The 23842-nt window shown below is 39.0% G+C and overlaps 1 protein-coding gene across 1 annotated transcript in view; it reads right to left on the bottom strand.

The window, feature by feature from the left end:
• oprm1 (opioid receptor, mu 1) overlaps positions 1-20341 on the bottom strand; it is a 34751-nt gene extending 14410 nt beyond the window's left edge. The window contains exon 1 of the mRNA XM_020921177.2: positions 20070-20341. Coding sequence (XP_020776836.2) covers positions 20070-20341 — 272 coding nt within the window. The remainder of the gene's footprint in view (positions 1-20069) is intronic.
• Positions 20342-23842: the final 3501 nt, after the last annotated feature.

The raw sequence follows: 23842 nt of genomic DNA, 5'->3' as shown, positions 1-23842 counted from the left end.
ATTCAAACTGAAAACTCTCTGTTCCACCTTGTGATGTCATATGGTAATACAGGAAGTGCTTCACTGTGTTTTTAAACTCCATACACCTTCATTAGAATCATTAGGATAACGTCAACTCTAGAATTGCCAATCTTGACTGAGCAAAAGGGCGTTGTTAACTTAAAAAAAAAAAAAAAACAAAAAAACAAGGTGGAACAGAGCATTTTGAGCTTTGGAAATGTAGACAGATTAATAATAAAGGGATACTCAAACATGTGTAAATGTAACAAAACACAACTCCAGGTATGTTTTTGATGAGGCAACATCTTTATAACATAGCTTAACACTCACAAGAGTCAATTTTGCATAATATAAGACCTTTAATGGGTAAATTATGCATCACATCTGTTTGAGTGTCTGTATGATAGACTGGTGTTTCCAATTTTGAGCTGCAGATGGCTGGAGCTATGGGCCTTTGGGTGCTCTCATTTGAACTGAGCTGTGCACTGACTTCACTGAGAGGGGACTGTATTATCCGCTGGCCCGCCCCTACACACCTGCACTAGCTAAGTAAGCCCAAGGTACCGTGAAGAGTTGTTTGTTTACTCTCTGTTAATTCAAAGCACTGTAGAGAGAAAGAGAAAAGGTTAGGTCAGTGTCTTCTGTCATGTTTGTTTTTAATTAAAGGAGCACTGTGTAACTTTTATGGAGGGGGTCCTTAATCTGTCAGTCTGTCTCCATGGAGATGTTAATGTTAATGGTCTAAATTGCCCGGAGTATGGTATTAATCAAATCTGTCTTACATTTATTTAACTACAGGTGTTTAAGTGTTCTAACAAATCTAACCTGTAATTTGGCTTGCAAGTTTCCATGGAGATTCATAAGTTTATGGCTGTACTGTGGAACATTCTAGGCATATCTCCATGGAGACAAGTAGGTGACTATCTACCAGACAAGTTACACAATCCACCTTTAAGTAACAATTAATGAGCAGTAAAAAATGAGAGGGATCAATAATGTCAAGGTTCAAAGGATGGAAGTTTCAAAAAATTCTCCAAAATAAAATATGTAAATAGGCTCTAGTTCTTGATCAGTGTAACTATAAGACCACAAATAACTACTGTATTACAGAAACTAGCATTATAGTGATGAAAATTATATGATGTTTTATCTAAAAGAATGCTTACTTATTATCAAAATCTGTATCAAGTATTCAGTTTGAGTTCTCGAAATCAAGACTGAAATTTGTGAGATTTGGTTAGTCCAGTGTCTGAGCCCATAAAAGATCTGAACATTAATCACTCAATAGTGCACCCCTTTATGAATGTATTCAGTTATTTATTCAATGTGTTACTGATGAGGATGTTGTTGTTGTTGTTGTTTTTAAATACAATTAACCTGCTTTGAAGCTAGAAGCAAGAAACATGTGGGATTTTGACTCTAGCTGCAGGTGAACAAGAGCAGATGTACAGTAAAATGTATTTTGTAAAATATTCTGATTCTGAATTATGTACTTAAATACTGTACAACTCTTACTTTAAACACCAGAATGGCCAAAAGCTGGATTCAAATACACTTTTTTGCTGAAAATTATTAAGAGAAAGCAAACTCTGTTAAGAGCTTGAGGACTGCATTTAGAATGAAGCTCGATCTCTGTCTCAGGAAATAGAAACTTGAGATTTTTTTTCTCTATTTACAAGGCCAAGATTTATACTCCACCGCTGCAAATTCTCTTCTACTGCTCATTTTATCATCTCTCTCCATCCTCTCAGCCCGTTCTCAAACAGGTCCTCAGACTGCGACTTTTATATTCTTCATAACCACCACATTAACCTGAGCTCCAGATTTTACCAGATCCAACTTCATTTTGGCATCATTTCTGCTCACTCAATGGATTTAAAAAATGAAACACTTTATCAAGCCCCATTAATTTCCAAACACATAATTTCAGCTCATCTCTGGCAGATGGTTTGTGCGTTTTTGGCAAAAAATTGGGCCATCCAATTAATTTGTTTTTTATTCTTGTCACAGTGGCAGGTGACTCCCATTTTACAGCACAATAAATCTGACAGTTTTCGGTTGGCTTTGCCTCTAATGGGGTCACACCGGTTCTCACAAAAGAAAAGGTAAAATCCCTTAATCAAATGAAATTGTTCAGGTGCAAGAGTTTGGCCCTTTTAAGCACCCTCTCGTTTCAGTGCACCGTATCATGTGAATGACAGGCACAGGGGCTGGGTTAAATCCACCTCATAAATCTAACAGACTGAATTCAAGATTGCATATACTAAATCACTTATCTTATTTAGATTTTTAATTTTTATTTTTTTGCAGTGGTCAGTTGGCAGTCTCTTTTATATTGGTTAAAGGTGCACTATGTAACTTTTTGGTTGGGGGTCTGTCACCTGTTTGTCTCTATGGAGATGTCATTGCTCTAGCTGGACTGTTCCACAGTATGACATTAAACAGCTCTACTTTGTATTTATTTGATTGCAAGTGGTTTTATAGTGCAAAAATAATTAGAGAAGCAGGTATTCTGACTGTGAGCAGGATTGCCTCCCCACAGATCTGACCTGTAACTCTGGTTTGGTCTCCATGAAGATAGGAAGGTGTAATACCATACTGCGAAACATTCCAGACAAAGGAATAATATTTCCATTGAGAAAAGCATTTGCTGGCCCCTCCACCAGAAAAGTTACACAATGTCCCTTTAAAAGAGTGGTAAATGTCTAGTATGAGTTGATAATATTGACCAAATATACAGATATCTTATTTTCTTTTTTGTGTTATCACAGAAATGTGTTAAAATGTGTCTCTAACTGTTTTGATTGAGGTTCCAGCAATTCACAAAATGATTTAATCTCAATATTAGCAATTTAGGACATTACTCAAGATGGTTCTGTCACTTTATGAAGTAATTAATCATAGTTTTAATTACAGACAATAACCTAAAAATATACTGTATAAATTTAGCCTAATGTCAGTGCACATATTCCCTGCAATTTAGCAAAGAAACCCATTCTCAAACTGTAATGAAAAGCTTATTTATTTTAAGACTCATCCTTGACTTCATCTTTGCTGCTCCTGTGGCCTGACCCTGGATAAGCAGAGGAAAATGGATGGACTTTTGTCAACTCTCAATAACAATGAGTGTGTGTGTCCCTGTGTAGGTTCTGTACAGCCCTCCTCACAAACACATCGTCTGGTGGGAATAACCTGGACGACTGAGAGCCTGTCACATTGAAATGTCTCCAGCTCCGTGCGCTCTGCACATTTTCACTCTGTGCTCCCCAAATGAGAGCACAGTACTGTTTGTTAAGTCAACCGTAAACAAACTTATACAGCTTAAATTGAAAGAAAGCTCCTTTTATGGAAATGGTGGTAAATAGACTAGAAAATGAAAAATGGTTGCATCTGCAGATCCATTGTTACCGACTGCCTCTGTCCTACACAGTGAATATTATTAACAAAGCACAAATGAGAATTTAGGGCAAAAATGTTGTCACTATGACTGTTTATTTGAATATAAGTAAATGCTTTAATTTAAGCATAATAGAGATAAGAATAATGCAATGAGGACATCACTGCACAGCACTATAGTGTTGGGTCCTGCTCTTTTGTTATTGACAGGATTCATTCATGTGTTACATTAAAGCTTGCCCTCTTTGATGCATCTACAAAAGACCACAGATAAACAAGCCTGACATCATTTTTTACGGAAAAGCACATTTTCTGTTTTAGACAATGTTTATTCAGTGTTTATTCAGCGTTTGTCAATGAAGCTGTGTCTTGGACAGGGAGTGAACAACCTTGATCTGATAGAAGGTGTTCAGGCTGCAGACACTGACCATCGTCATGTATTAAACTGTGTCTTTTAAAGCATGTAACTTTACAGTGAATAGCCAACTGCTTGCCTCCTGTAAATTTTCCCATAGTATATCAGTAAAGGGAAGCTTCTTCACAAAAGTAAAGGGAAGCTTCTTCACAAATCTGACCTGTAACTTTGATAGACAGAGATAGATAGTTTAATGTGGAACATTCCAGGCGAAGCATTAACATCTCCATGGAGATGCGTGAAAAATCCCTCAGTCGTCCAGGTAGAATCCATGGTAAAAAGGAGAAATTCAATTTGTCGACTGGGCAAATGCTTATTTGGTCGAATACATTTTGCAGCTCAAAAACTTCTGTCCAGTCAACAAATTGAATTTCTCCTTTGCCATCACCATGGAGACGGGTGCTGGACCCTCCAGCAGAAAACATGTATACTGCAGGACTCATCTCACTGTACATTTGTACACTGGACCCTCTTCCTCCACATTCCTCAGGGATTCCTGTGTTGTGTTATTTCAATTTTTGTTCTGCCAGTGCAGTCTGGAGACTCCCGAATTGCATCAGAGGCGATGTAATCTCATAGATGTAAAGTGACTGTGTGGAATGATAACATGATGAGCTCTAGGGCAAATATGATTTAAACATAACCAACAGGCCTCTTCTGCAGCAGCAAGCAGGCACAGCAACGATAGAGAGCAGAGGAGATTTGGGCTAGGCTATAATGTGAATGACAGAAATGGGAAAAATAGTATAAACTTCTCAGGGGGAATTTAGGATCCTCTTTGAGAAGTTAGTGCACACATTTCTTTGAATTGTGATGCTACATTCCATAATTCAAAGGTATGTGCTCAGTATTGGAAATGGGAGTGAAATATGGTGCCTGCTTGAGGCCTCATTACTGGGATGTGCCCAACCATGATGCAATACAGAAAATTGTACTGTTATAATAATGAATGCATATTTTTAAACTTTTGTGAAAAAGTCCCTTGTACTTTGGCCTCGGCTCATTATCAGCTCTGTGATGGCCAGCAGCACTCACGACAATGTATAAACTGGTCTTTAGACAGTGGCTAAAACTTTCATAACAAGAAACTATGCTGTCAAATTATGTGTTCATAATTTAAACCAAGATGAAGTGACCCTCAAGACAGGATAGAATATAATGCAAAACTTTTCTGCTGAAGAAATCCCCTCAATTTGAAACTCAGAAATTCATAGTGCAACTTTTGGATAATGACTATGGAATAAATGCATTATATAACAAGAAAATAACACAGAGATGAGAAGCTCTGATAAATGGTCTGAATCTGAATGGAAGTAGATATGAGAGGAAAGTGGAGAGACTTTGAAATGCAGTCAGCAAGCTTTTAAAATGATACCTGCCTTCTTCATTGTAAAGATGATTTCATCAGTCTACCAAATAGTCAAACCCAGAGTTATCTCACCAATGCAGACTACTTTCCCTGTATGCGTTCCCCAACCTAACCTCTATAAGCCAAGCCCAAATTACAAAGCAAAAACTGTTGATCCAAAGAAATTACTATTGGCTGGCCATTGTCCAGTCAAAGAGGTATCTGTCACAAACAAAACTTTTATCATTCGACTAATCAATACAAAAATCTATTTCTGTACTATTTATAACAGTACTCTGACATTTCTCTATGTCATTCTCCACTCCTGGTCCCCCTTCAATACCAATTATACACTTTAGGTTGAGACAGTGCAAGTCAATACAAAAAATCTAGAGGTAAAAAATCTATTTGAAACACCTTCTGTGTGACATATTAAATAACACAAAAATATACAGAGGAGATTTTTGATATCTTCTTTAGCATTTTTTTCTGAAAATTGTTGCTTAAGAATTCAAATTTTGACTCATTAAAAAAAATAAATAAATAAATAATTGGAATAAGATAAGAAAAAATCCTTCTGTCTTTTGATCTGTCTAAATCTTCTTAAGTGTAACATTGGAAAGTTTGGTGGATGTAGGTGCCATTTATGTCCCTCTGGGGGAAAATGCATTATGAGAAAATGACATTTGAAGTTGCAATGTCCCATATATCTGGCTGCGAGTTGATTTAATTAAATGTGCATTGTGTAACTTTTTGGTAGGGGGTCTGTCACCTGCTTGTTTCTATGGATATGACATTGCTCCGACTGGAATGTTCCACAGTATGACATTAAACAGTTCTACCTTATATTTATTTAATTACAGGTGGTTTTATGGCTTAAAAATACAGACAGAAATAGGCTGATTGTGAGTGGGATTGCCTCTCCAGAGATTTGACTTGTAACTTGGTCTAGTTTAGTCTTCATGATGATGGATAGGTTAATATCACACTGTGAAACATTCCAGACAAAAGAATTGCATCTCCATGGAGACAAGCAGTTTGGCAGGCCATCCATCTGAAAAGTTACACAATGCACCTTTAAATATTAAAACATCTTTCAGTGCAGATAATTTTGTTATTTCCACAAGAAAGTTCATATGAAACCAGACCAACCAAAAACAAAACAAAAAAACTAAACAAAAAATGTTAAAAGGTTTTGTTTAAAAAGTCTCCCCTTAAATCCCATTAGGGAAGTAAACACATGCACTTCCATTTGAGGGAATCTATGATAATGGCATTCCTTCACAAGACTCTGACACTGAAACAACCACTGAACACATACCTTAAATCGACTATCTTTTATTAACTGTAACCTAATTAAATGCATAAATATAATCTATGGGCCTGCATCAAGGTTACATAGGTTCTCTTCTATTAATTACCGTGTTATCCCAAAACCTCTCATGGGGTTTGGAGACATTGTCAGAACAAGATGATGAGGTGGTAAGGTGAAATACTGAGCTTTGCAATTAACCTGAGCGCCCCTGAAGGCATCATTGTAAACTAATGAGAAATTCTCTACTCAGTGGGTGGTAATTAAAAATAGCATGTTATGTATCTTGCTACATTGTACTGTACATACCAGCACATTATAGTAGCTCAAAGGATTAAAACACCTGTCTGTTTTTACATCTACAAAGGACATACTGCAAGATATCTAGATGAAGGGGTGAGTCGATGGGGGGGTTCCAGTGTTTAGAGGCTCAGAACTGGAACCTCTGCCCATTAATTAATATTGAGGGGGCCCACGTGAGTCTTCCTGATTACAAGTAACCTGTCATGATAATAACTATATCGACTTATCGTTCAATATATGACAGACAGAACAATATATTTTGGAGCTCAGAATTTATCTTGGGTACATTTTCTTTGTGTGAGTGAGGATATTATTTTTTTGTAATACAATTTGAACTGTAGAGAGTTGAATGAGTCACTTCTTTGGCTAATTATTGGTTCATTCTGCAATTTATTTGTTGCTGCTCAGAACTTTTAATGATGTTGTCTGTTTAAAAATGATTTACTGGGATTATCCTGTAATATTTTAATTGTATCAGTGGCATAAAGTTGTTTCAATATTATCATTTATTGCAACATTTATTTGTAGTGATATATATCTGGCTTCACAATGTCCTATCATGAGAGGTATTACAAGTGGTCAGTAAATGAAGCATGTAATTAGTTTTAGAAAACTTAAGTGAATGTACAGACCAGCTAAATTGTTTGTTAGGCTGTAGTCGACTAAAGAAATTTTTGGTCGACTAAAGATGTCCTGCCAGTTGATAGGTCAGTTAAAAAAATCATATTTATATGTAGACAGATTAGATTTAAATCTTGAGTTTAAACTGTCTTTTTACATATAAACCACAAATGCCAAATCTTCAGCTAACTCAGTCACTCACTCACTTCTCTCTGTTGACATTCCATATAAATCTGTACAATTTAAACAAAATGATTAGTCAAGTAATAAAACTGACCGATCAAATGACCAAACGTACCTGTTGCCATGGGTTACAGGATTAGTTTTTCATGTCTCACATACAAAGTGCAAAAGCTACCCACTGGTTTGGAAACTATTGATTCGACTCAGCCATTTATGATGTTTGACTGAAGTAAATATTAAATCTGTGACTGGATTCCCTTTTCTGGTCTGAGGCAAAACAAATGTCTATCAGGCATTTACAGTATTTTGAAAAAAAAAAATGTCTTTAAAATCCTACAAAAGTATTCAGTTGGGTCAGGTTTTTACAATAAAACTATATATTTGTTACAAACGGGGCTGTTAAAATTACTGTTATATGATGCAATATCAACTCTTGTGAGCTTTAAGTCTTGGTATGTTGTTACCTCTTCAAAAACAGACCTGTGTTTTGTTTCATTCACACATGTTTGAATAACCCTGCATAATCAGTCTGTACATTTCCAAAGCTCAAAATGCTGTGTTCCACCTTGTGATGTCATGAAGTAGTAGTTTTCAAGTTAACAGCTCCTATTATCTTTAGTTCAGAAGAGACTGGCAATTCTAGGGCTGAAATGATCCAAATGATTCAAGTGAATGTGTATGGCATTTTAACACACAATGGAACACTTCCTGTATAATCACATGACATCACAAGGTGGAACAGTGTTTTCTGTTTGAGAGAAGAACTCATTCTAAATATGCAGGATTTGTAGGTTAAACATGTGTGAAAGAAAACAAGACACAACTCCAGGGATGTTTTTGATCTCGAAACAACTGTATAACATAGATTAAAAAAAATAACATAATATAGGCCTTTTAAATCAAATGTCCCTTGTTGTGCATGTTTTCCATATTTCTTCGTATCAAAGTACTTCGAGCCCCCATCTGGGAGTACGACATCAGTATTCTCCTCCGCCTTTTCAACAAGACAACTGTGTCCCTGTAAATGTTCCTGTGTAATAGTTTGGAATTAAATTAAAATTTATGGTATTGACCTCACTGATAATCATTATTTCAGTGTTTAGGCCTTGAGTAAGTAAGAGTCTATATATTTAAGTGTTCAGCTGCTTTCAATCTTTGCAGTGCCCCCTGTGATCTCCTATTCTGTCTTCACTGCAGAGCTCTAATGCTGTACTGGGAGAGAATTATGAAAAATTGGAGTGGAGACCAATTTACTCCGTGCTGGTCCACATAATGGGAAGAGGAGAATTTTCAGCGCTTGTTGCTAAGGAACATATTTGTGATGCTCGGAGGATCTTCTGTAGTAGGAACTGTACCTCCACCAAGGCCAGAAAAGGTCAGAACATCGGTTTATAGACAGGTTTTCCAGGTTTGACTCTAAAAGCACCTATCACCAATGATTTGAGCTCACACCAAGAAAACACCATGAGTCATTTAAACAGGCAGAAGGAACAAAAGACACCAGAGAAAAATCATCTCCGCTCAGGTCCACTATTACATAATACTGTTTGCAACATTTTACAATTACATGTCATAATTTCACATGGAGGGCCTGTTCATAGGGTTCAGCTTCCCCTCACAGCATTTTGAGGATTTTTCTCATTCATACGGTTATTTTATGTTATTTATCTCTATGGCAATGGTCCTAATTTTGTATCACCCATTAACAACTCTATGGGCAGTTTTATGTGTTTTAAAGAAATAATGACAGCGTTCTCACATGCTTTGTCATTTTCACAGATATGAAATTGTGTATTTAAACATCTCGTGTGCGTGTGACAAATGAAAATAGCATGTTCACTTCCTATTTGGAACACGGCAGCTAGTGGGTTATGTACAGTAGGTTAGTTTCTATATACAACCTATGTAAAGGATCTTAATTTATATATATAAAAAAATAAAAAATAAAAAATGTGTTTCTCACCTTCCACGGTGGTAGGTCTCTCTCACCCTCATTGAGCTCGGGTCCTCTACCAGAGGCCTGGGAGCTTGAGAGTTCTGCGCAGTATCTTTGCTGTTCCCAGTACTGCACTTTTCTGGACTGAGATGTCCGTTGTTTTTCCCGGTATCTGTTGTAGCCACTCTTCCAGTTTGGGGGTTACAGCCCCGAGTGCTCCGATCACCACAGGCACCACTGATGATGCCTTTACTTTCCAGGCTCTCTCCAGCTCTTCCTTGAGCCCCTGGTATTTCTCTAGCTTCTCGTGTTCCTTTTTCCTGATATTACCATCGCTTGGTATTGCGATGTCAACCACCACGGCTCTGCTCTGTTTCTTATCCACCACCACTATGTCTGGTTGGTTCGCCATCACCATTCTGTCAGTCTGTATCTGGAAGTCCCACAGGATCTTGGCTCGGTCATTCTCCACAACCTTTGGAGGTGTTTCCCACCTTGATCCTGGGGTTTCCAGCCCGTACTCTGCACAGATGTTTCTGTACACTATGCCCGCCACTTGGTTATGTCGCTCCATGTATGCTTTCCCTGCCAGCATCTTACACCCCGCAGTTATGTGCTGGACTGTCTCAGGAGCCTCTTTGCACAGTCTACACCGTGGGTCTTGTCTGGTGTGGTAGATCTGGGCCTCTATTGCTCGAGTGCCCAGGGCCTGCTCCTGAGCAGCCAGGATCAGTGCCTCTGTGCTGTCCTTCAGACCAGCCCTCTCAAGCCATTGGTAGGATTTCTTGATATCAGCCACTTCAGTTATGTTCCGGTGGTACGCCCCATGTAGGGGTTTGTCCTGCCATGATGGTCCCTCCAGCACCTCTTCCTCTGGACCCCACTGTCTGAGACATTCTCTGAGCACCTCATCTGCCGGGGCCTTGTCCTTGATGTACTCAAGGAGCTTGGATGTTTCATCCTGGACAGTGGTTCCCACACTCACTAGTACTCGGCCCCCTTCCTTCCGGCCTGCGTACAGTCTCAGGGTGCTGGATTTGGGATGGAACCCTCCATGCATGGTCAGGAGCTTTCGTGTCTTAACATCTGTGGTCTGTATCTCCTCCTTTGGCCAGCTTACAATCCCTGCAGGGTATCTGATCACTGGCAGGGCGTAGCTGTTGATTGCCTGCACCTTGTTCTTGCCATTGAGCTGGCTTCTAAGGACTTGCCTCACTCTTTGCAGGTATTTGGCCGTAGCCGCTTTCCTTGTTGCCTCTTCGAGGTTGCCACTTGCTTGTGGGATACCAAGGTACTTGTAACTGTCCTCAACGTCTGCTATTGTTCCCTCTGGGAGTGACACCCCCTCTGTGTGGACTACCTTCCCTCTCTTTGTCACCATCCTGCTACATTTCTCAAGCCCGAATGACATCCCAATGTCTGTACTGTAGATCCTTGTGGTGTGGATCAGTGAGTCGATGTCTCGCTCACTCTTAGCGTACAGCTTGATGTCATCCATGTAGAGGAGGTGACGGATGGTGGCCCCGTTTCTGAGTCGGTATCCATAGCCAGTGCGGTCAATTATTTGGCTGAGGGGGTTCAGGCCTATGCAGAACAGTAGTGGGGACAGTGAGTCTCCTTGGTATATGCCACATTTGATGGACACATGTGCAAGTGGCTTCCCCTTGGCTTCAAGGGTGGTTTTCCACAACCGCATCGAGTTCGCAATGAACGCCCTTAGAGTCCTGTTGATATTGTACAGCTTCAAGCACTCAGTGATCCATGTGTGTGTGGCATTGAGTCATAGGCTTTCTTGTAATCAATCCAGGCAGTGCACAGGTTGGTCTTACGGGTTCTGCAGTCGCGGGCGACTGTTCGGTCAACCAGGAGTTGGTGTTTGGCTCCCCTGGTGTTTTTGCCGATACCCTTCTGTGCTGCACTCATGTATTGATTCATGTGTGCCCACTTATCTTAGCCGCAATGATGCCTGACATGAGCTTCCATGTTGTGGAGAGACAGGTTATTGGCCGATAGTTGGATGGGACTGCACCCTTTGAAGGATCCTTTAGGATCAGGATTGTACGCCCTTGGGTTAACCATTCAGGGTGAGTCCCATCCCTTAGCAGCTGGTTCATTTGTGCTGCCAGGCGCTCGTGGAGGGCAGTGAGCTTCTTTAGCCAGTACGCATGGATCATGTCCGGGCCCGGTGCGGTCCAGTTTTTTCATACCTGAGACTCTTCAGGGAGGTTGCTGTGGTCTTCTCTCAGATCCACCAGCCACTGTGCATCGGTGTTATGTGATGCCTCCCTTTCCCATATGCCTTTCCAGTACCTCTCAGTCTCCAGCCTTGGTGGGTATGCTCTGGTGTTATTACCCTGCCACTGAGCGTACACTTTCGCCGGTTGTGTTGCGAACAGCCGGTTTATTCGTCTGGCCTCGTTATCTCGTGTGTACCTCTTTAGGCGGCTGGCCAAGGCTTGGAGCCTTTGTTTGGCAGTTTCGAGTGCTTCAGGTATGGGCAACTGGTTGTAAACTGGCCTAAAGACGGCTGGCCAAGGCTATATATATATATATATATATATATATATATATATATATATATGTGTGTGTGTGTGTGTGTATATATATATATATATATATATATATATATATATATATATATATATATATATATATATATATATATTTTTTTTTTTTTTTTTTTAGACAACAGTTTTCAAATATATTCTTCTTCCTTTCATTCTTTATGCTTTGTTTTGTGCTTTGGCTGTCGTCTTAATCATATCTCGATGCCTGTAATAATTGAACCAGAGTCTGTCTAATTACCCCTGTATTCATAACAGCTTTGCTAAATCATCCCATTGTTCACTACGCGTTTTTCCCTCACATAAAAACACTTTAAACCGGGCTGTTAACGCTCTTCTCGCTGATTGAAATTCACACAGCTTCCGTCTTTTCACCCAATTAAACTGTATCCACGCATTGATAGTTTTATTATTGTGCAAGCCGGAGGTGAGCCCTAAATCAATTCTGATCAAGAGAGGTGAATAGTCCGTCTACTCCAAAACAAACAAAGTCATTGCAGTGTTAAATCCGAAGACGTGGCGTTGGAAACATTGCGAGGACGGAGAACGCAATGAGGCATGAGAGTGGACAGCTGTTCACACATGAGTTTAGCAGCGTGTTGTTAAGGATGATCACAACAGGCTAATGGAGTTGGAAAAGGGTTGTGTTTTATATGCTACAAGTGGACAGTGTGATGTAGTGTCTGAAAACATCAGTAAACGTGGTGCATAATGTTCCAAATGTTCTTTTGACGTTGTTTTCTCATGTGGTAGTACTGAAAACTGAATGACAAATAAAGCTCTCATCACACCACAAAAAATTCCTCCTAAGTAAATAAATGAACCAGATGTGGACTGTTTGAGGTTTCTGAGAGCTATAGCAAAAAAGAAATTCAATGCTGCCAACTGGATAAAAGTTTTAGAGTGAAGACATTGTCCACTTCACAGAACTGAATTTTTCTTTTGCTATGGATCATATTCGGATGACTGAGGGATTACACAGACATCTTTCTGAAAGATGATGCACTGTGTGGCTGCAGATTCACACAATTCATCCCCTTATCCTCTTGTCTTCTGGACTTTAGTGGGCACAAAAAGAAGAAACTGTCACTATGTGGATATGGAACATTTTAAAGTATCCAGCTGTGCCCCCACAGCGCCCCCTGTGTCAGAGCTGGGCTGGGTGTGGTATTGGGAGAGAAGACAGTCAGAGAGGCTCATTCAGCTTTGATTTCAGAATTAGCCTAACACATATTCAGCGTAGCCTGTTTTCAGATTCTTCAAAACAGAGTTTGAAAGTATTCAAGTCTGTTTCCAGACACTGAGCTGTCAGTCACACTGTGAGTTAGTGAGTGTTGTCATATCATGTGTTCTAAAGCTGAGTAAAACAGATGCAGGTTTCATTCTGAGACTGTATCTGCCTAAATGCCACACAGCTTTGGAGTCTAACCAAGCAGCAGCACAAAGGATAAAACAGCACACGCCGTGTTGACAAAAATTGCCCTGGCTATGGCTGGCACCCATAGGCGACAATTTAAAGGAATTTAGCAAAACACTGAAGTAAAAGTTTACACTGATTTAAAGATAACTGTTTTGTTGACTTGGCTGCATGCTATGCTTCAAAACCATTATTAGAAAACTGAAGACTGTAAGAATAGTTCACAAATACTAGGTCTGGGCTCAGAGGGTTACCAATAACAAGTTATTATAAAGAACCTGCCCTCTGGCAATTTGCTGAATGTCTCTTCCACTCTTCAAGCCCCACTTCATGCTTAAAATGTAATAAAGCCTGAAAAAGAAGAAAAAGAAAAGATGAGAGTTAAATAAAGTCTTCTATGGGTCTTTTATCAAAAGTATAAAATTACTTAGAGAAAGCATAACAGCTCTTAGCACCAGTGTGGTCTGATTGGTCCAACTAAATCTGATGGGAATTTTCAAATAATAAACGATGGGCACTGCAAAGTTCACCCTTTTCTCTTGAGCTGGAGGCATGTTCCTGGTGATTAAGGTCTTTCCATTTCAAACCAGTTGAACTTTTCATGAATCAGTTGGCATTTTTGAATTTAACAAGGATTTGTTCTGCCATTTTTTAGCCTATTTTATGCTTTACACCAAGGCTGCTGTTAGTAAGCACACACTGTTCAGAGCAATACAATATTAACAACCAAATCATAAACTCCACTCATACTCAATTATGAAGGCTTTTCACAATACATGCACTTAGTCATTTATTTTAATAAAGCTATTCTGTTTCATCCCACACAACTCACCTCCTGCCGTGCACGTAAACATCAATGCATTTGAATGGGATGGCTACATTTGGTTAAACTGCTTAATTAAAACAATTAGCCAATTTATGTTCATTGGGTATTTGGGTGGTATTAACTCACTGCTGTTTAGAAGGAAATCAGTTTACCACATGGGGGTCTTGGAAATTAATTAGTGATTGAAAAGAATGTTGGCGGCTTGATTTTCACCCCTTTAATTGCATATTTGTGTCCTTAATATTGGTTTGTTTGTTTTTGTTACAAGGTTACTGACTCTAATGTTTACATGGATGAAAAGACTGCAGAGTAGGGAGCAACGGGACACATGAAAACAAGTGTGGGATGTTTGTAGATCATCAGTGGACCATCAGATAATTAATCTCTGAGTTCAATGTAGAACCAGATTCATATTGCAGCATGCATCTTGACTTTGTTATGACCATAGACTGTATAAGAAAGTGGACTAAACGAGTGTGATGTCACCCGTAGCATTCAGCGCCACTCAAATGAAGCTTGCGATGCTGAACTAGGGTGAGTAGGAGCCGGAAGAGCCTGTATGCCAACTTCCTATTTGGAATGCTGTGGCTAGCAGGTTATCTATGTCCATTTATATACAGGTCTATGGTTAGGACATACAAAAAGATATGATTTTCTTTCTTTTGTTGTCTTTTTTAAATTACTTTTAATATTTAAAGGTGGATTATGTCACTTTTCTAATGAAGGGTCTGTCAAAAGCTTTTCACCATGGAGAGGTTATTGCTTTGTGTGGAATGTTTACAGTATGGTACTGAACCTTTCTATCGTCATGGAGGCCAAACCAGACCAAATTACAGGTCAGATCTGTGTAGAGCCAACCCCACTCAGAGTCAGAATGCCTTTTTTTCTGAGTGTTTTGAGCTATAAAACCACCTGTAACTGAATAAATGTAAAGTAGAGCTGTTTAATGTCATACTGTGGAACATTCAGGCAGAGCAATCCATAGAAACAAACAGGTGGCGGACTCTCAACCAAAAAGTTTCATAGTGTACCTTTCACAGAACAAAGGAAAAAAAAAAATCCTCCCACCCCCCCCCACCTTCCTCTCCACATGTACAGCACAAATCTCAGCAGTCACTCAAGTCCAATCTCGTCAAAATGTTCAAGAAAGGTGTCCATAAAAAGATCAGATTTTCTTGTACAAACGCTAATGTCGCATACAGGTCATGCACAAGTCTCAAGGGTAGCTATTTTGTTAAAATATTAGAGGGTCAAGGGGTCCAAAGGTCATATGCATTCAACCTTTTCCTAATCAATATTCGAGCTGCTGTTCACACTGGATGCCCGGGAGAAGCCGGTGACTGGGAGGAGGGGGTGGAGAAGACGATGTGGAGAGGAGGTTGTGGAGAGAGCTATGGGAAGTAATTTTGCACACATCATGCTTCGAACGCCTCCCAGTGTTTCCATGGTAACAAGAAGCTCTGCGCTGGGGGCATAGCTCGTAAATCCAAAGGTCTGTGTTCATTCAAAACACAACAGTTTTTTACCATGCAGTACAAGTGTTTTTGCTGCTCTACAAGAAGTTCAATGACTGGGAGAGACAGTAACTTCAGGGTGGTGAAAGTGAACATTTTATAGTGTAAATGACTTTGAGGAGAGAGGGGAAACCTTTCTCATGCCATTACTGTTTAATCTACCAAAATTACATCTGCAACCAAGATTGTAAAGTGCAATTTCAGACTGATGCCTCAATTCCCATTTACAAGTAAATATCCAGTGTGTCATTAGCTAAAAGGGTGCTCACTTTCAATCCGCCAAGAAAAATAGGACTGAGAGACAGACGACAAAAGAAACAGACACAGACCATGCATTTTAATGACTTAAATTGTCTTTCAATTTCCATACAAGTGCCATTACAAGAGCTAACTTTATGGAAATGGCTGAACTTCAATCTGATGACGTATGCGCTCCCATACAAACCAGCTGCTTACCTGTCACTGTCAACACTTGTGATTTCATTATAGAGGCCATTGCAGAAGGTTGGCCTGTCCTTTGGCAGCAGAACACTTATGATGAGCAGGCTAATGCACACATAATGTCCTAGCCTATTTATCATCTCTGCACTTATGTTGACACAGCTCCCCTACCACAGTGCATATAGTATTTGTTCTCGTTCTGACTGGAGATCGAATGAGATCTTTTGCACCCGTACAGCTGATTTTGATAATTTTCCTCAAATTATGTAATTTACAAGAAACTCACCCACAGTCCTTTTTACCGCACACATTTAAGAGAGTTGTGTAGTCATGTTGTATTTAAGTGTTAATATGAAGCTTTTTGTGTATTTTTTAGACAGCAGATCGACTAAAACAAATATTTTAGATTTAAGGCTGATACGTCTATCTCTAGTTCTGACTGGACTAGTTCTGACTGAACCATATTGGACAATAAGAGAGATAGCAATACTTATTACAGTTTTTGTTTTGCTGTTTGTTTGTTTTTTTATTTAGCTTTGCAGATGAGATGGAGTACAGCAGGAAATTGGGCAGAGAGCAGGAAGAGACAATCTTGAAATTACCAAGAGACTCATTTGAAACTCCAATGCTGGGGTATAGGGTCATGTTGCTGAACTGCTTGTTTTATAAGCAGTAAATATATAATTTTGTAAAACAAGAAAAAAGAAAAAACAAGCAGTTCAGCAACATGACCATATATGTTATGGTACTGTTATGTGTGGTGTGTATATGTGAGTCATAATGTATATATTTACAGAGAGTAAAATGACTAAATGTACATTTCAATTAATAGCAGTTTTGACAGTTCAAAAACATGCAGGTGAAGTGAGTTAGTAACATGAAGACATCTGTTCTGCATTGTAAACATTTAGCACACAGACCATTCCTAATCCTAACTCCTACCAGACTAATTCTACCATAAGATCTTAATCAAGTACTATGTACAGGCCACATCACTGATTAGGGACAACAAAGATTCTGGGAATACTGTGCATACACATTTTTGAGTTTCTACTGCACTTGAAATCCATGTTTAACAAACAATTGAGAATACCCAAAGTGATCCAAACATGAGTCAGCCTTAGTTTTTCTTACTCAAGGGTGGAAACAAACATATAGTAAAAAAAATATGCCCTCATTAAAAGTACTTCTAAAATACTTCAGTTTGACTCATCCTTCTGTTTCCACTCCATTTCTGCAGCCACACAAGAGCCAGGGGAGTTCTCTGTCATAGCTGAAAACATCCTGTTACAATGATGCACAAAACAAAAGCATCTTTAAAAGCCAAAATTGGAAACTATTCAGGGCAGCTTTCCAATAGAGTGGCCCAAAGAGGACTTCTTGGTGGTCTGAAGAGAGGTGCATTGTGGGAAAAAAGTTATAGTGGACTTCCAACTTTTGCAAATTTTGAAGATTGGGTTTTATCTGTATTCTGCAGCACTTCACTTGTAAACAGCCACATTAATAGTCTATGCATTTGTCTGCAGTGGTCAACTCATCACTCACCTGTCTCCTCCTTATTTGTTCCTCCATTTACTTATCTGTCAATCTGCAACTCTTTATTACCTGGATTCACCCCATTACCACTGTGGTGCTGGCAGCAAACCAACAATACAAAATCTTCTGCCTGAAGTTTAAAGGTCTTATATCATAAAATGGATTCTTTCTTTAAGCCCTGTTATAGTGTTCTCAGAAACATACCTGGAGTCGTGTTTTGTTTAATTCGCACATGTTTAAGTAATCATTTATTATTAGTCTGTCTACATCTCCAAAGATCAAAATGCTCTGTTCCACCTTGTGATGTCATGAAATGGTAGTTTTCAAGTTAAAAGGTACTGTTTACTTTTAGTTCAGAAGCGATTGGCATCTCCAGGGCTGAAATTATCCAAATAATTCTAGTGAAGGCGTATGGAGTTTAAAACACAGTGGAGCACTTCCTGTATTACCTCTATGACACCACAAGGTGGAACAGACTGTTTTCTGTTTGAGAGAACAACTCAGCCTAAATGTGCAGAATTTGTGTGTTAAACATGTGTGAATGAAACAAAACACAACTCCAGGTATGTTTTTGATGAGGAAACATTATAACATTGATCAGAATATGGTCAACTTTGTTGACAATTAAATTAGTGCCACACAATTAAAATAATCTCTGACTAACTGAGACTTCATTTGGTTATAATTAATAAAAAAATAAAAAAATAAATTAAATTAAAAATACATAATCTATTTTACATTTTGTTCATTGTAAACCTCAATATAAAAACAGCTTAATAATGGGAATGGGGCCATGGTTACTGTTAACTTCACATGTGACATCTGAATTTTGTGAATGACACCATGCAAGTACACGGCTGTGGGCGGAGACAGGGAAAATGGGATAGCATATTAATTAATTTAATTAATTTATTATAGCTGATAGAGACAAAAACACATATTGTGGTTAAGATGGATTTGGTAATTATATTATTTTGTATCACATATTATATTTAATTTTACTGGGTAAGATTAAAAATACACTTACTGTTGCCATGATGATGGCAATAGAAAGGTTTATCATAATTATGTCAATATATTTATAAATGTACTGCACTTATTTATAACATCATACAGTCCTTTGGGAAACACCAAAATGTGCTTTTACATTTGGCCCTCCTATGAGGGTATCCCGCCCACCTCCTGCACAGTAATTAGAGCTGACATGACAGAGTCAGCGGCCTCACCTGACATCAGGCACCAGCTGCACCTGCCATTATTACAATAACTAAATAATCTTCATTTTCCTTAACTTGTGACAGCATGTTAAGGCAAATAAATCCCCCAGCTCATCCTGACCAAGCCTAACTCAATATCTGAAGATGGGACCCTGCACTGCAACACCCACTGCTCCTGAAAGGGTGCCCCAGCTGCATCAAAGGAAGGGTCAAATGCAGAGGACAACGGGGAAAATAAAGATTAACTTTTAAAAGTAAAAAATGAATGCCCAAGGAATGCAAGAGCTTGTAAATAAGGAAATTAGGTTTACATTCTAAAACAGGAGTTGTAGTAGACCAGTAGTGACAAGTAGGAGTAAGTAAGGAGTAATGCAAAAACTATATTATATACAATATTTGTTATAACAGTTTTGTAATTTAAAAGTAATTGACCATAACAGATTTGGGGTTTTACTGACAACATAACATAGGCCTAGTTTTTATCCATCTCTGGCAAAAACACAAATGTATTTCGTTTCATGTTGTTACCTCTGAGTATCAATATGATAACAGTACATCGGACTTGCTTCTTGGACAGTAATTTCTGGACCTCTAGCACTCTATAGGCAAAAGTATGATGATAAAACATGATAAAATACATGTAGACCTTTAAGTCGCATGCTGAAGGCAATATATTAGAATTGGCTCGTAATTTCGATCTCTTGGGTTTTGTTTAACCAGACCCAGAGGAGCTCTCATACAGCCTACAGATCATGATTTCAGCTGATGCACATGCATTAAATGTTCTCATGGGCTGAGGGCTATTAGTCCCATTCCCCTGTCACTCTGGCGCCTTTACGCGTGAGGTTAGAGGCATTTTACGCATGGACTGCAGCTGAGCAGTAACAAACGCTCTCACATTGGCCATAGAAACACATGGCTGTGTGCCCTGGTATGGTGGAACAGCAACAGGCTAGAAGCACGCTGTATTGCACGTTTATGAGTTAGCAGAAACAATAGAATAGTGATAATAACACACGTGAATCAATCACTCGACTCACCTCACAATAATGTACATAACCAGCACGTTTCCAACCAGCCCCACTACGCACACTATGGAGTAGAGTGCCGTGATGACAATCGCGATGATGACCGGGTTCGTGTCGTCTAAGTCAGTCAGATGTCCCCTCTGGTCAGCGCCGCATTTCAAGTCCGCGAAGCCCGAAGTAGTGTTGTTGGTGTCGGTGAAGTTCCGACAGAGACTGCTGTTCTTGTAAACCACGGGGAACTGGCTCCAGTAATCCGCGTCCGAGCCATTGCTTGCGCTCTCCATGGTGCTCAGCCTCCGAGTGCTGTAGATACGCTCTTACCGGTCACAGGTGCCGTCCGGCGGACTTGACGTGACTGAAGAGCCGGGGAGAAGTGAGCTGGCTGCTCCAGAAGAGGCGCCAAAGCAGCTCAGTTATTGTCAAAGTGAGGAGCGTGAGGTGATCTGCGCGGAGACACGCGGCTGAGTGGGAGCTTGGCTTCACTGCAGCCTGTACGGGACAGCAGTTTGCGCGCGCCCTTTTCCTTCTGTCTCCATAGGTCGTGCTCAACTTCCTACCGTCCTACCACACCAAGGTACCTCAGACACATGGTTTTGTTTACTATTCCTGTGTCTGTGCTGTTTGGCCTCATTAGACTATCAATTAGGTTTCTGTAATATGCCTACAAGTCACTATAGGCCTACGTTATATTGTTTTGTATTTAGTGCTTATTTAAGCCAATTTATTCATTTTCAAGCGAAATACTTCAGCAGCAGCCCTTAGCCTTAAGCTATGAGGGAACAGATTCTCGTGTGGATTGGTTTAGCAGTTCAAGTCTTTCACGTGTCAGCACTTTGAAGAGAATCCAAATAAAATAATAATAATAAAATTTAATCACAGTCACAACGCTTAATTTGTGTATTTGTATTTGTCTGTTTGCATATTTGCTATATTTGTCCAGAATAGCGTAGCTCTACAACAGGACCAATGATAGTAGCCATTAAAGCACTCTCCTTTATTAGATCCTGAAAAAAGCTATAGTTACTTTCATTCTCACATCCTTTTCTTAATTTATGGAGCAGCCTATTAATTGCATTCCATTTTTATAACAATAAGCCTATAATTATGGTTCTGGATAACTACTTCTCTCATATAACTGAATAATATAAGTTGTAGGTTGTAGTTGAACTTATAAATGCTAACACAAAATCAAATATTTACATTGGCAATATGCAGCAGTGAAAATGTATTTACTTTTATTTAAGACCAGCAGGAATTTGATTGTTTATAGACATTTTATGTAGCTCTGAAAAATATTTTAGGCTATATCTCCTCCCTTTTCCTTTTTAAATTTGAAACCAAATGTAACTTGATACAATTATGTGCTTACTTTTTTCATGGTTGTAAGTGTATCTGGGCTAGACTTAAAACATAAGTGGCCCCTGTGTGCAGTTCCTTAGACGTAACCCACAGTGATTTATCTTGAGGAATTCATCATTTTCTTCTCTTTGTCATGTGACAGCTTGGTTTTGCTCAGCACATCTCTGTAACTACACATGTGTCAAACAATAACAGGCTGCTGGGATTATGTTCAACCCTTTTCGTCTTCTGACCGGGGTGGTGAGGCACTTGTGAGGGCACTTTCTTCATGTTGTTTCAGACACTGTAATCAGGAAAGCCCTGGAGTATGGCACAGTATAATCCAATAGGAATTGATTTAATCAGAGTAATGTGCCACTTGTCTCATTACTGGTCCGTAGAGGTGTCCAGTGACCAAAGATCAGTTGGTAAACGTGCCGTGGGGTTGTTTGTGTTGGGGCTGTTTAAACACAGCGGTACGACTCAAAGTCACACTGCTTACTCCGACTGCAAAGGGAGTTTAATCAGTGCACTCCACACAAACAAGCCACTAAAAAGGATGGGCCATTACAGTTCCTGCTAGTCTGATTTTCTCCATAGTCGAGGCTCGTTGGTTCAGACCACAAGCACAGCAGAGTTGGGTTTTTTAAAGGAGACCCTAATAAAATATGTAATGTTCACATGAAATCATCATGTAACAGATAATACTTTAAACTGTTATTGTTTAAGGTTTGACTCCAAGGCTACTGTAACTACTTCAGAAACTGATTTGTTTAATTCATTTAATTTAAGTTTTTAAACTGTTAATTTGCAGTATGTCCCACCATGGCAGGAGCAGAAGGAAATCTCGGGGTCCTTCCTGATTTAAAGGTTTTTGTGAGGACCATAATATTTTGCTTTCAATTGTGCATTGCTTTAACAAATCAGGAAGGAATGCCTGAAATACATGAATAGACTGCTGCGCCTTGGTCCTGGATAAGCAGAGTAGCTGACATTTATTGGATAAAATAACTAAAATGCTTAAAATATAATTCTATAATTGTAGCTCAATTTTCAGCCTTACAGCACCGTGATAAGGGCTATTATCCCTGAAATGGAACATCACAGTTTTATTTATTCAATCCCTGTGGCTACATGCACTCCAATGATTTCTTAATTTGAATGTCATGAAAACTGCAAAACTCCGTGTGAATGTTCAGAGAGACCATGATCATAAAAAATCAGATTTATAGGTTTACATGTCATTTTAATAATTGTGTAACTCAATAATCAGATATGAAGTGCTGCCACTGTTTCTAGCCATCTGGATTCATCTTCTTTATTTCTGTAGACTTATTGATTTTGCATTTGTCACATATTTTTTAATGGTTTAGAAATTTGCATTTTAAAATCTCCTTGGGGTTAACAGCAAAGTTAACTGAAAATTAGCTGTGATGAGTTCGTTTTGAGTTATATAGCTGTGAAGTCCACATGCTAAAAGGACTAATCACAAATAAATCTCCAGAGAGTCGTTACCATTCGCGGTGTGAAGATGGAAAGGGAAAAGTTCCTGTTGCCATGGCGAGAACAGGACCAGAGTGCCGTGGCAACACAGTTTCTGGGTTCACAGGTGATTTGGAGCCTGTGCACTGATGATACAGCTGCACTCATCCCTGTGACCTAAACTCTGGGAAAACAATTGAAAATGCCACTGGTGAACCTGACTAATAGGGCCCAGCAGGGAGCTCGAGCAGACATGTAATGGCACTGTAGGCTAGTGTAGTGAGCATACCAGGCTAGTGCACATGACAGGAAGCAAAAAGTGAAAATCTGTTGCTGTTGGTGTGAAAAGAAACTACTAGCATCATTAAGTACGATTACCTGCTACTTGTCAATGAAAATGTATAGGGCCATACACATAAAATGGTTTTCTTATCTCTGTTTAATACACGTTCCACTGAAGGAGCCTGTTATTCCAAAATAGAACTTTCTTGCTGTGAAAACATTGTGATGGCTTTTGAGTAAATCTATCTTAAAATGCAGATAAAAACAGTAAGATAAGAACAGTCAAGATATTTTGCTCACTTTTGTTGCAAGTTTTAAAACCACTATTGATGAGATTACGAGATTATAAAAAGATTGTTTTACAAAATTTTCTCCATGACCAAACAACAGTGGGAAACTTTATTCACTTTAATTCACAATATATTGTCCAATTACTGTAATACATGGCCACTATTCTACTATGTGACCTTTCTGAATGATAAAGTAATGTTAAAAAGGCCCTAATATGCAAAATCACCTTTTAGAGCTTTTTTTTTTTTTTTACCATAGGCTGTTTGAGTTCAATAAATCAAGTTTTCGGTCTCTAGTATCTGTTGATATCAGGTATACTGCTTATACTTAAAGTCAAAGTATCTGCATCAGTTTATGACAGAAAAAGCCTGCATAAAGCATCCTTAACTATA

Source organism: Boleophthalmus pectinirostris, unplaced genomic scaffold (genome assembly GCF_026225935.1).
Source record: "Boleophthalmus pectinirostris isolate CB_2022bp ecotype Guang Dong unplaced genomic scaffold, ASM2622593v1 HiC_scaffold_5, whole genome shotgun sequence".
NCBI lineage: Eukaryota > Metazoa > Chordata > Actinopteri > Gobiiformes > Gobiidae > Boleophthalmus > Boleophthalmus pectinirostris.
The sequence above is the reverse complement of the archived record's forward strand: the minus strand, read 5'-3'. Positions and strand labels throughout refer to the sequence as shown.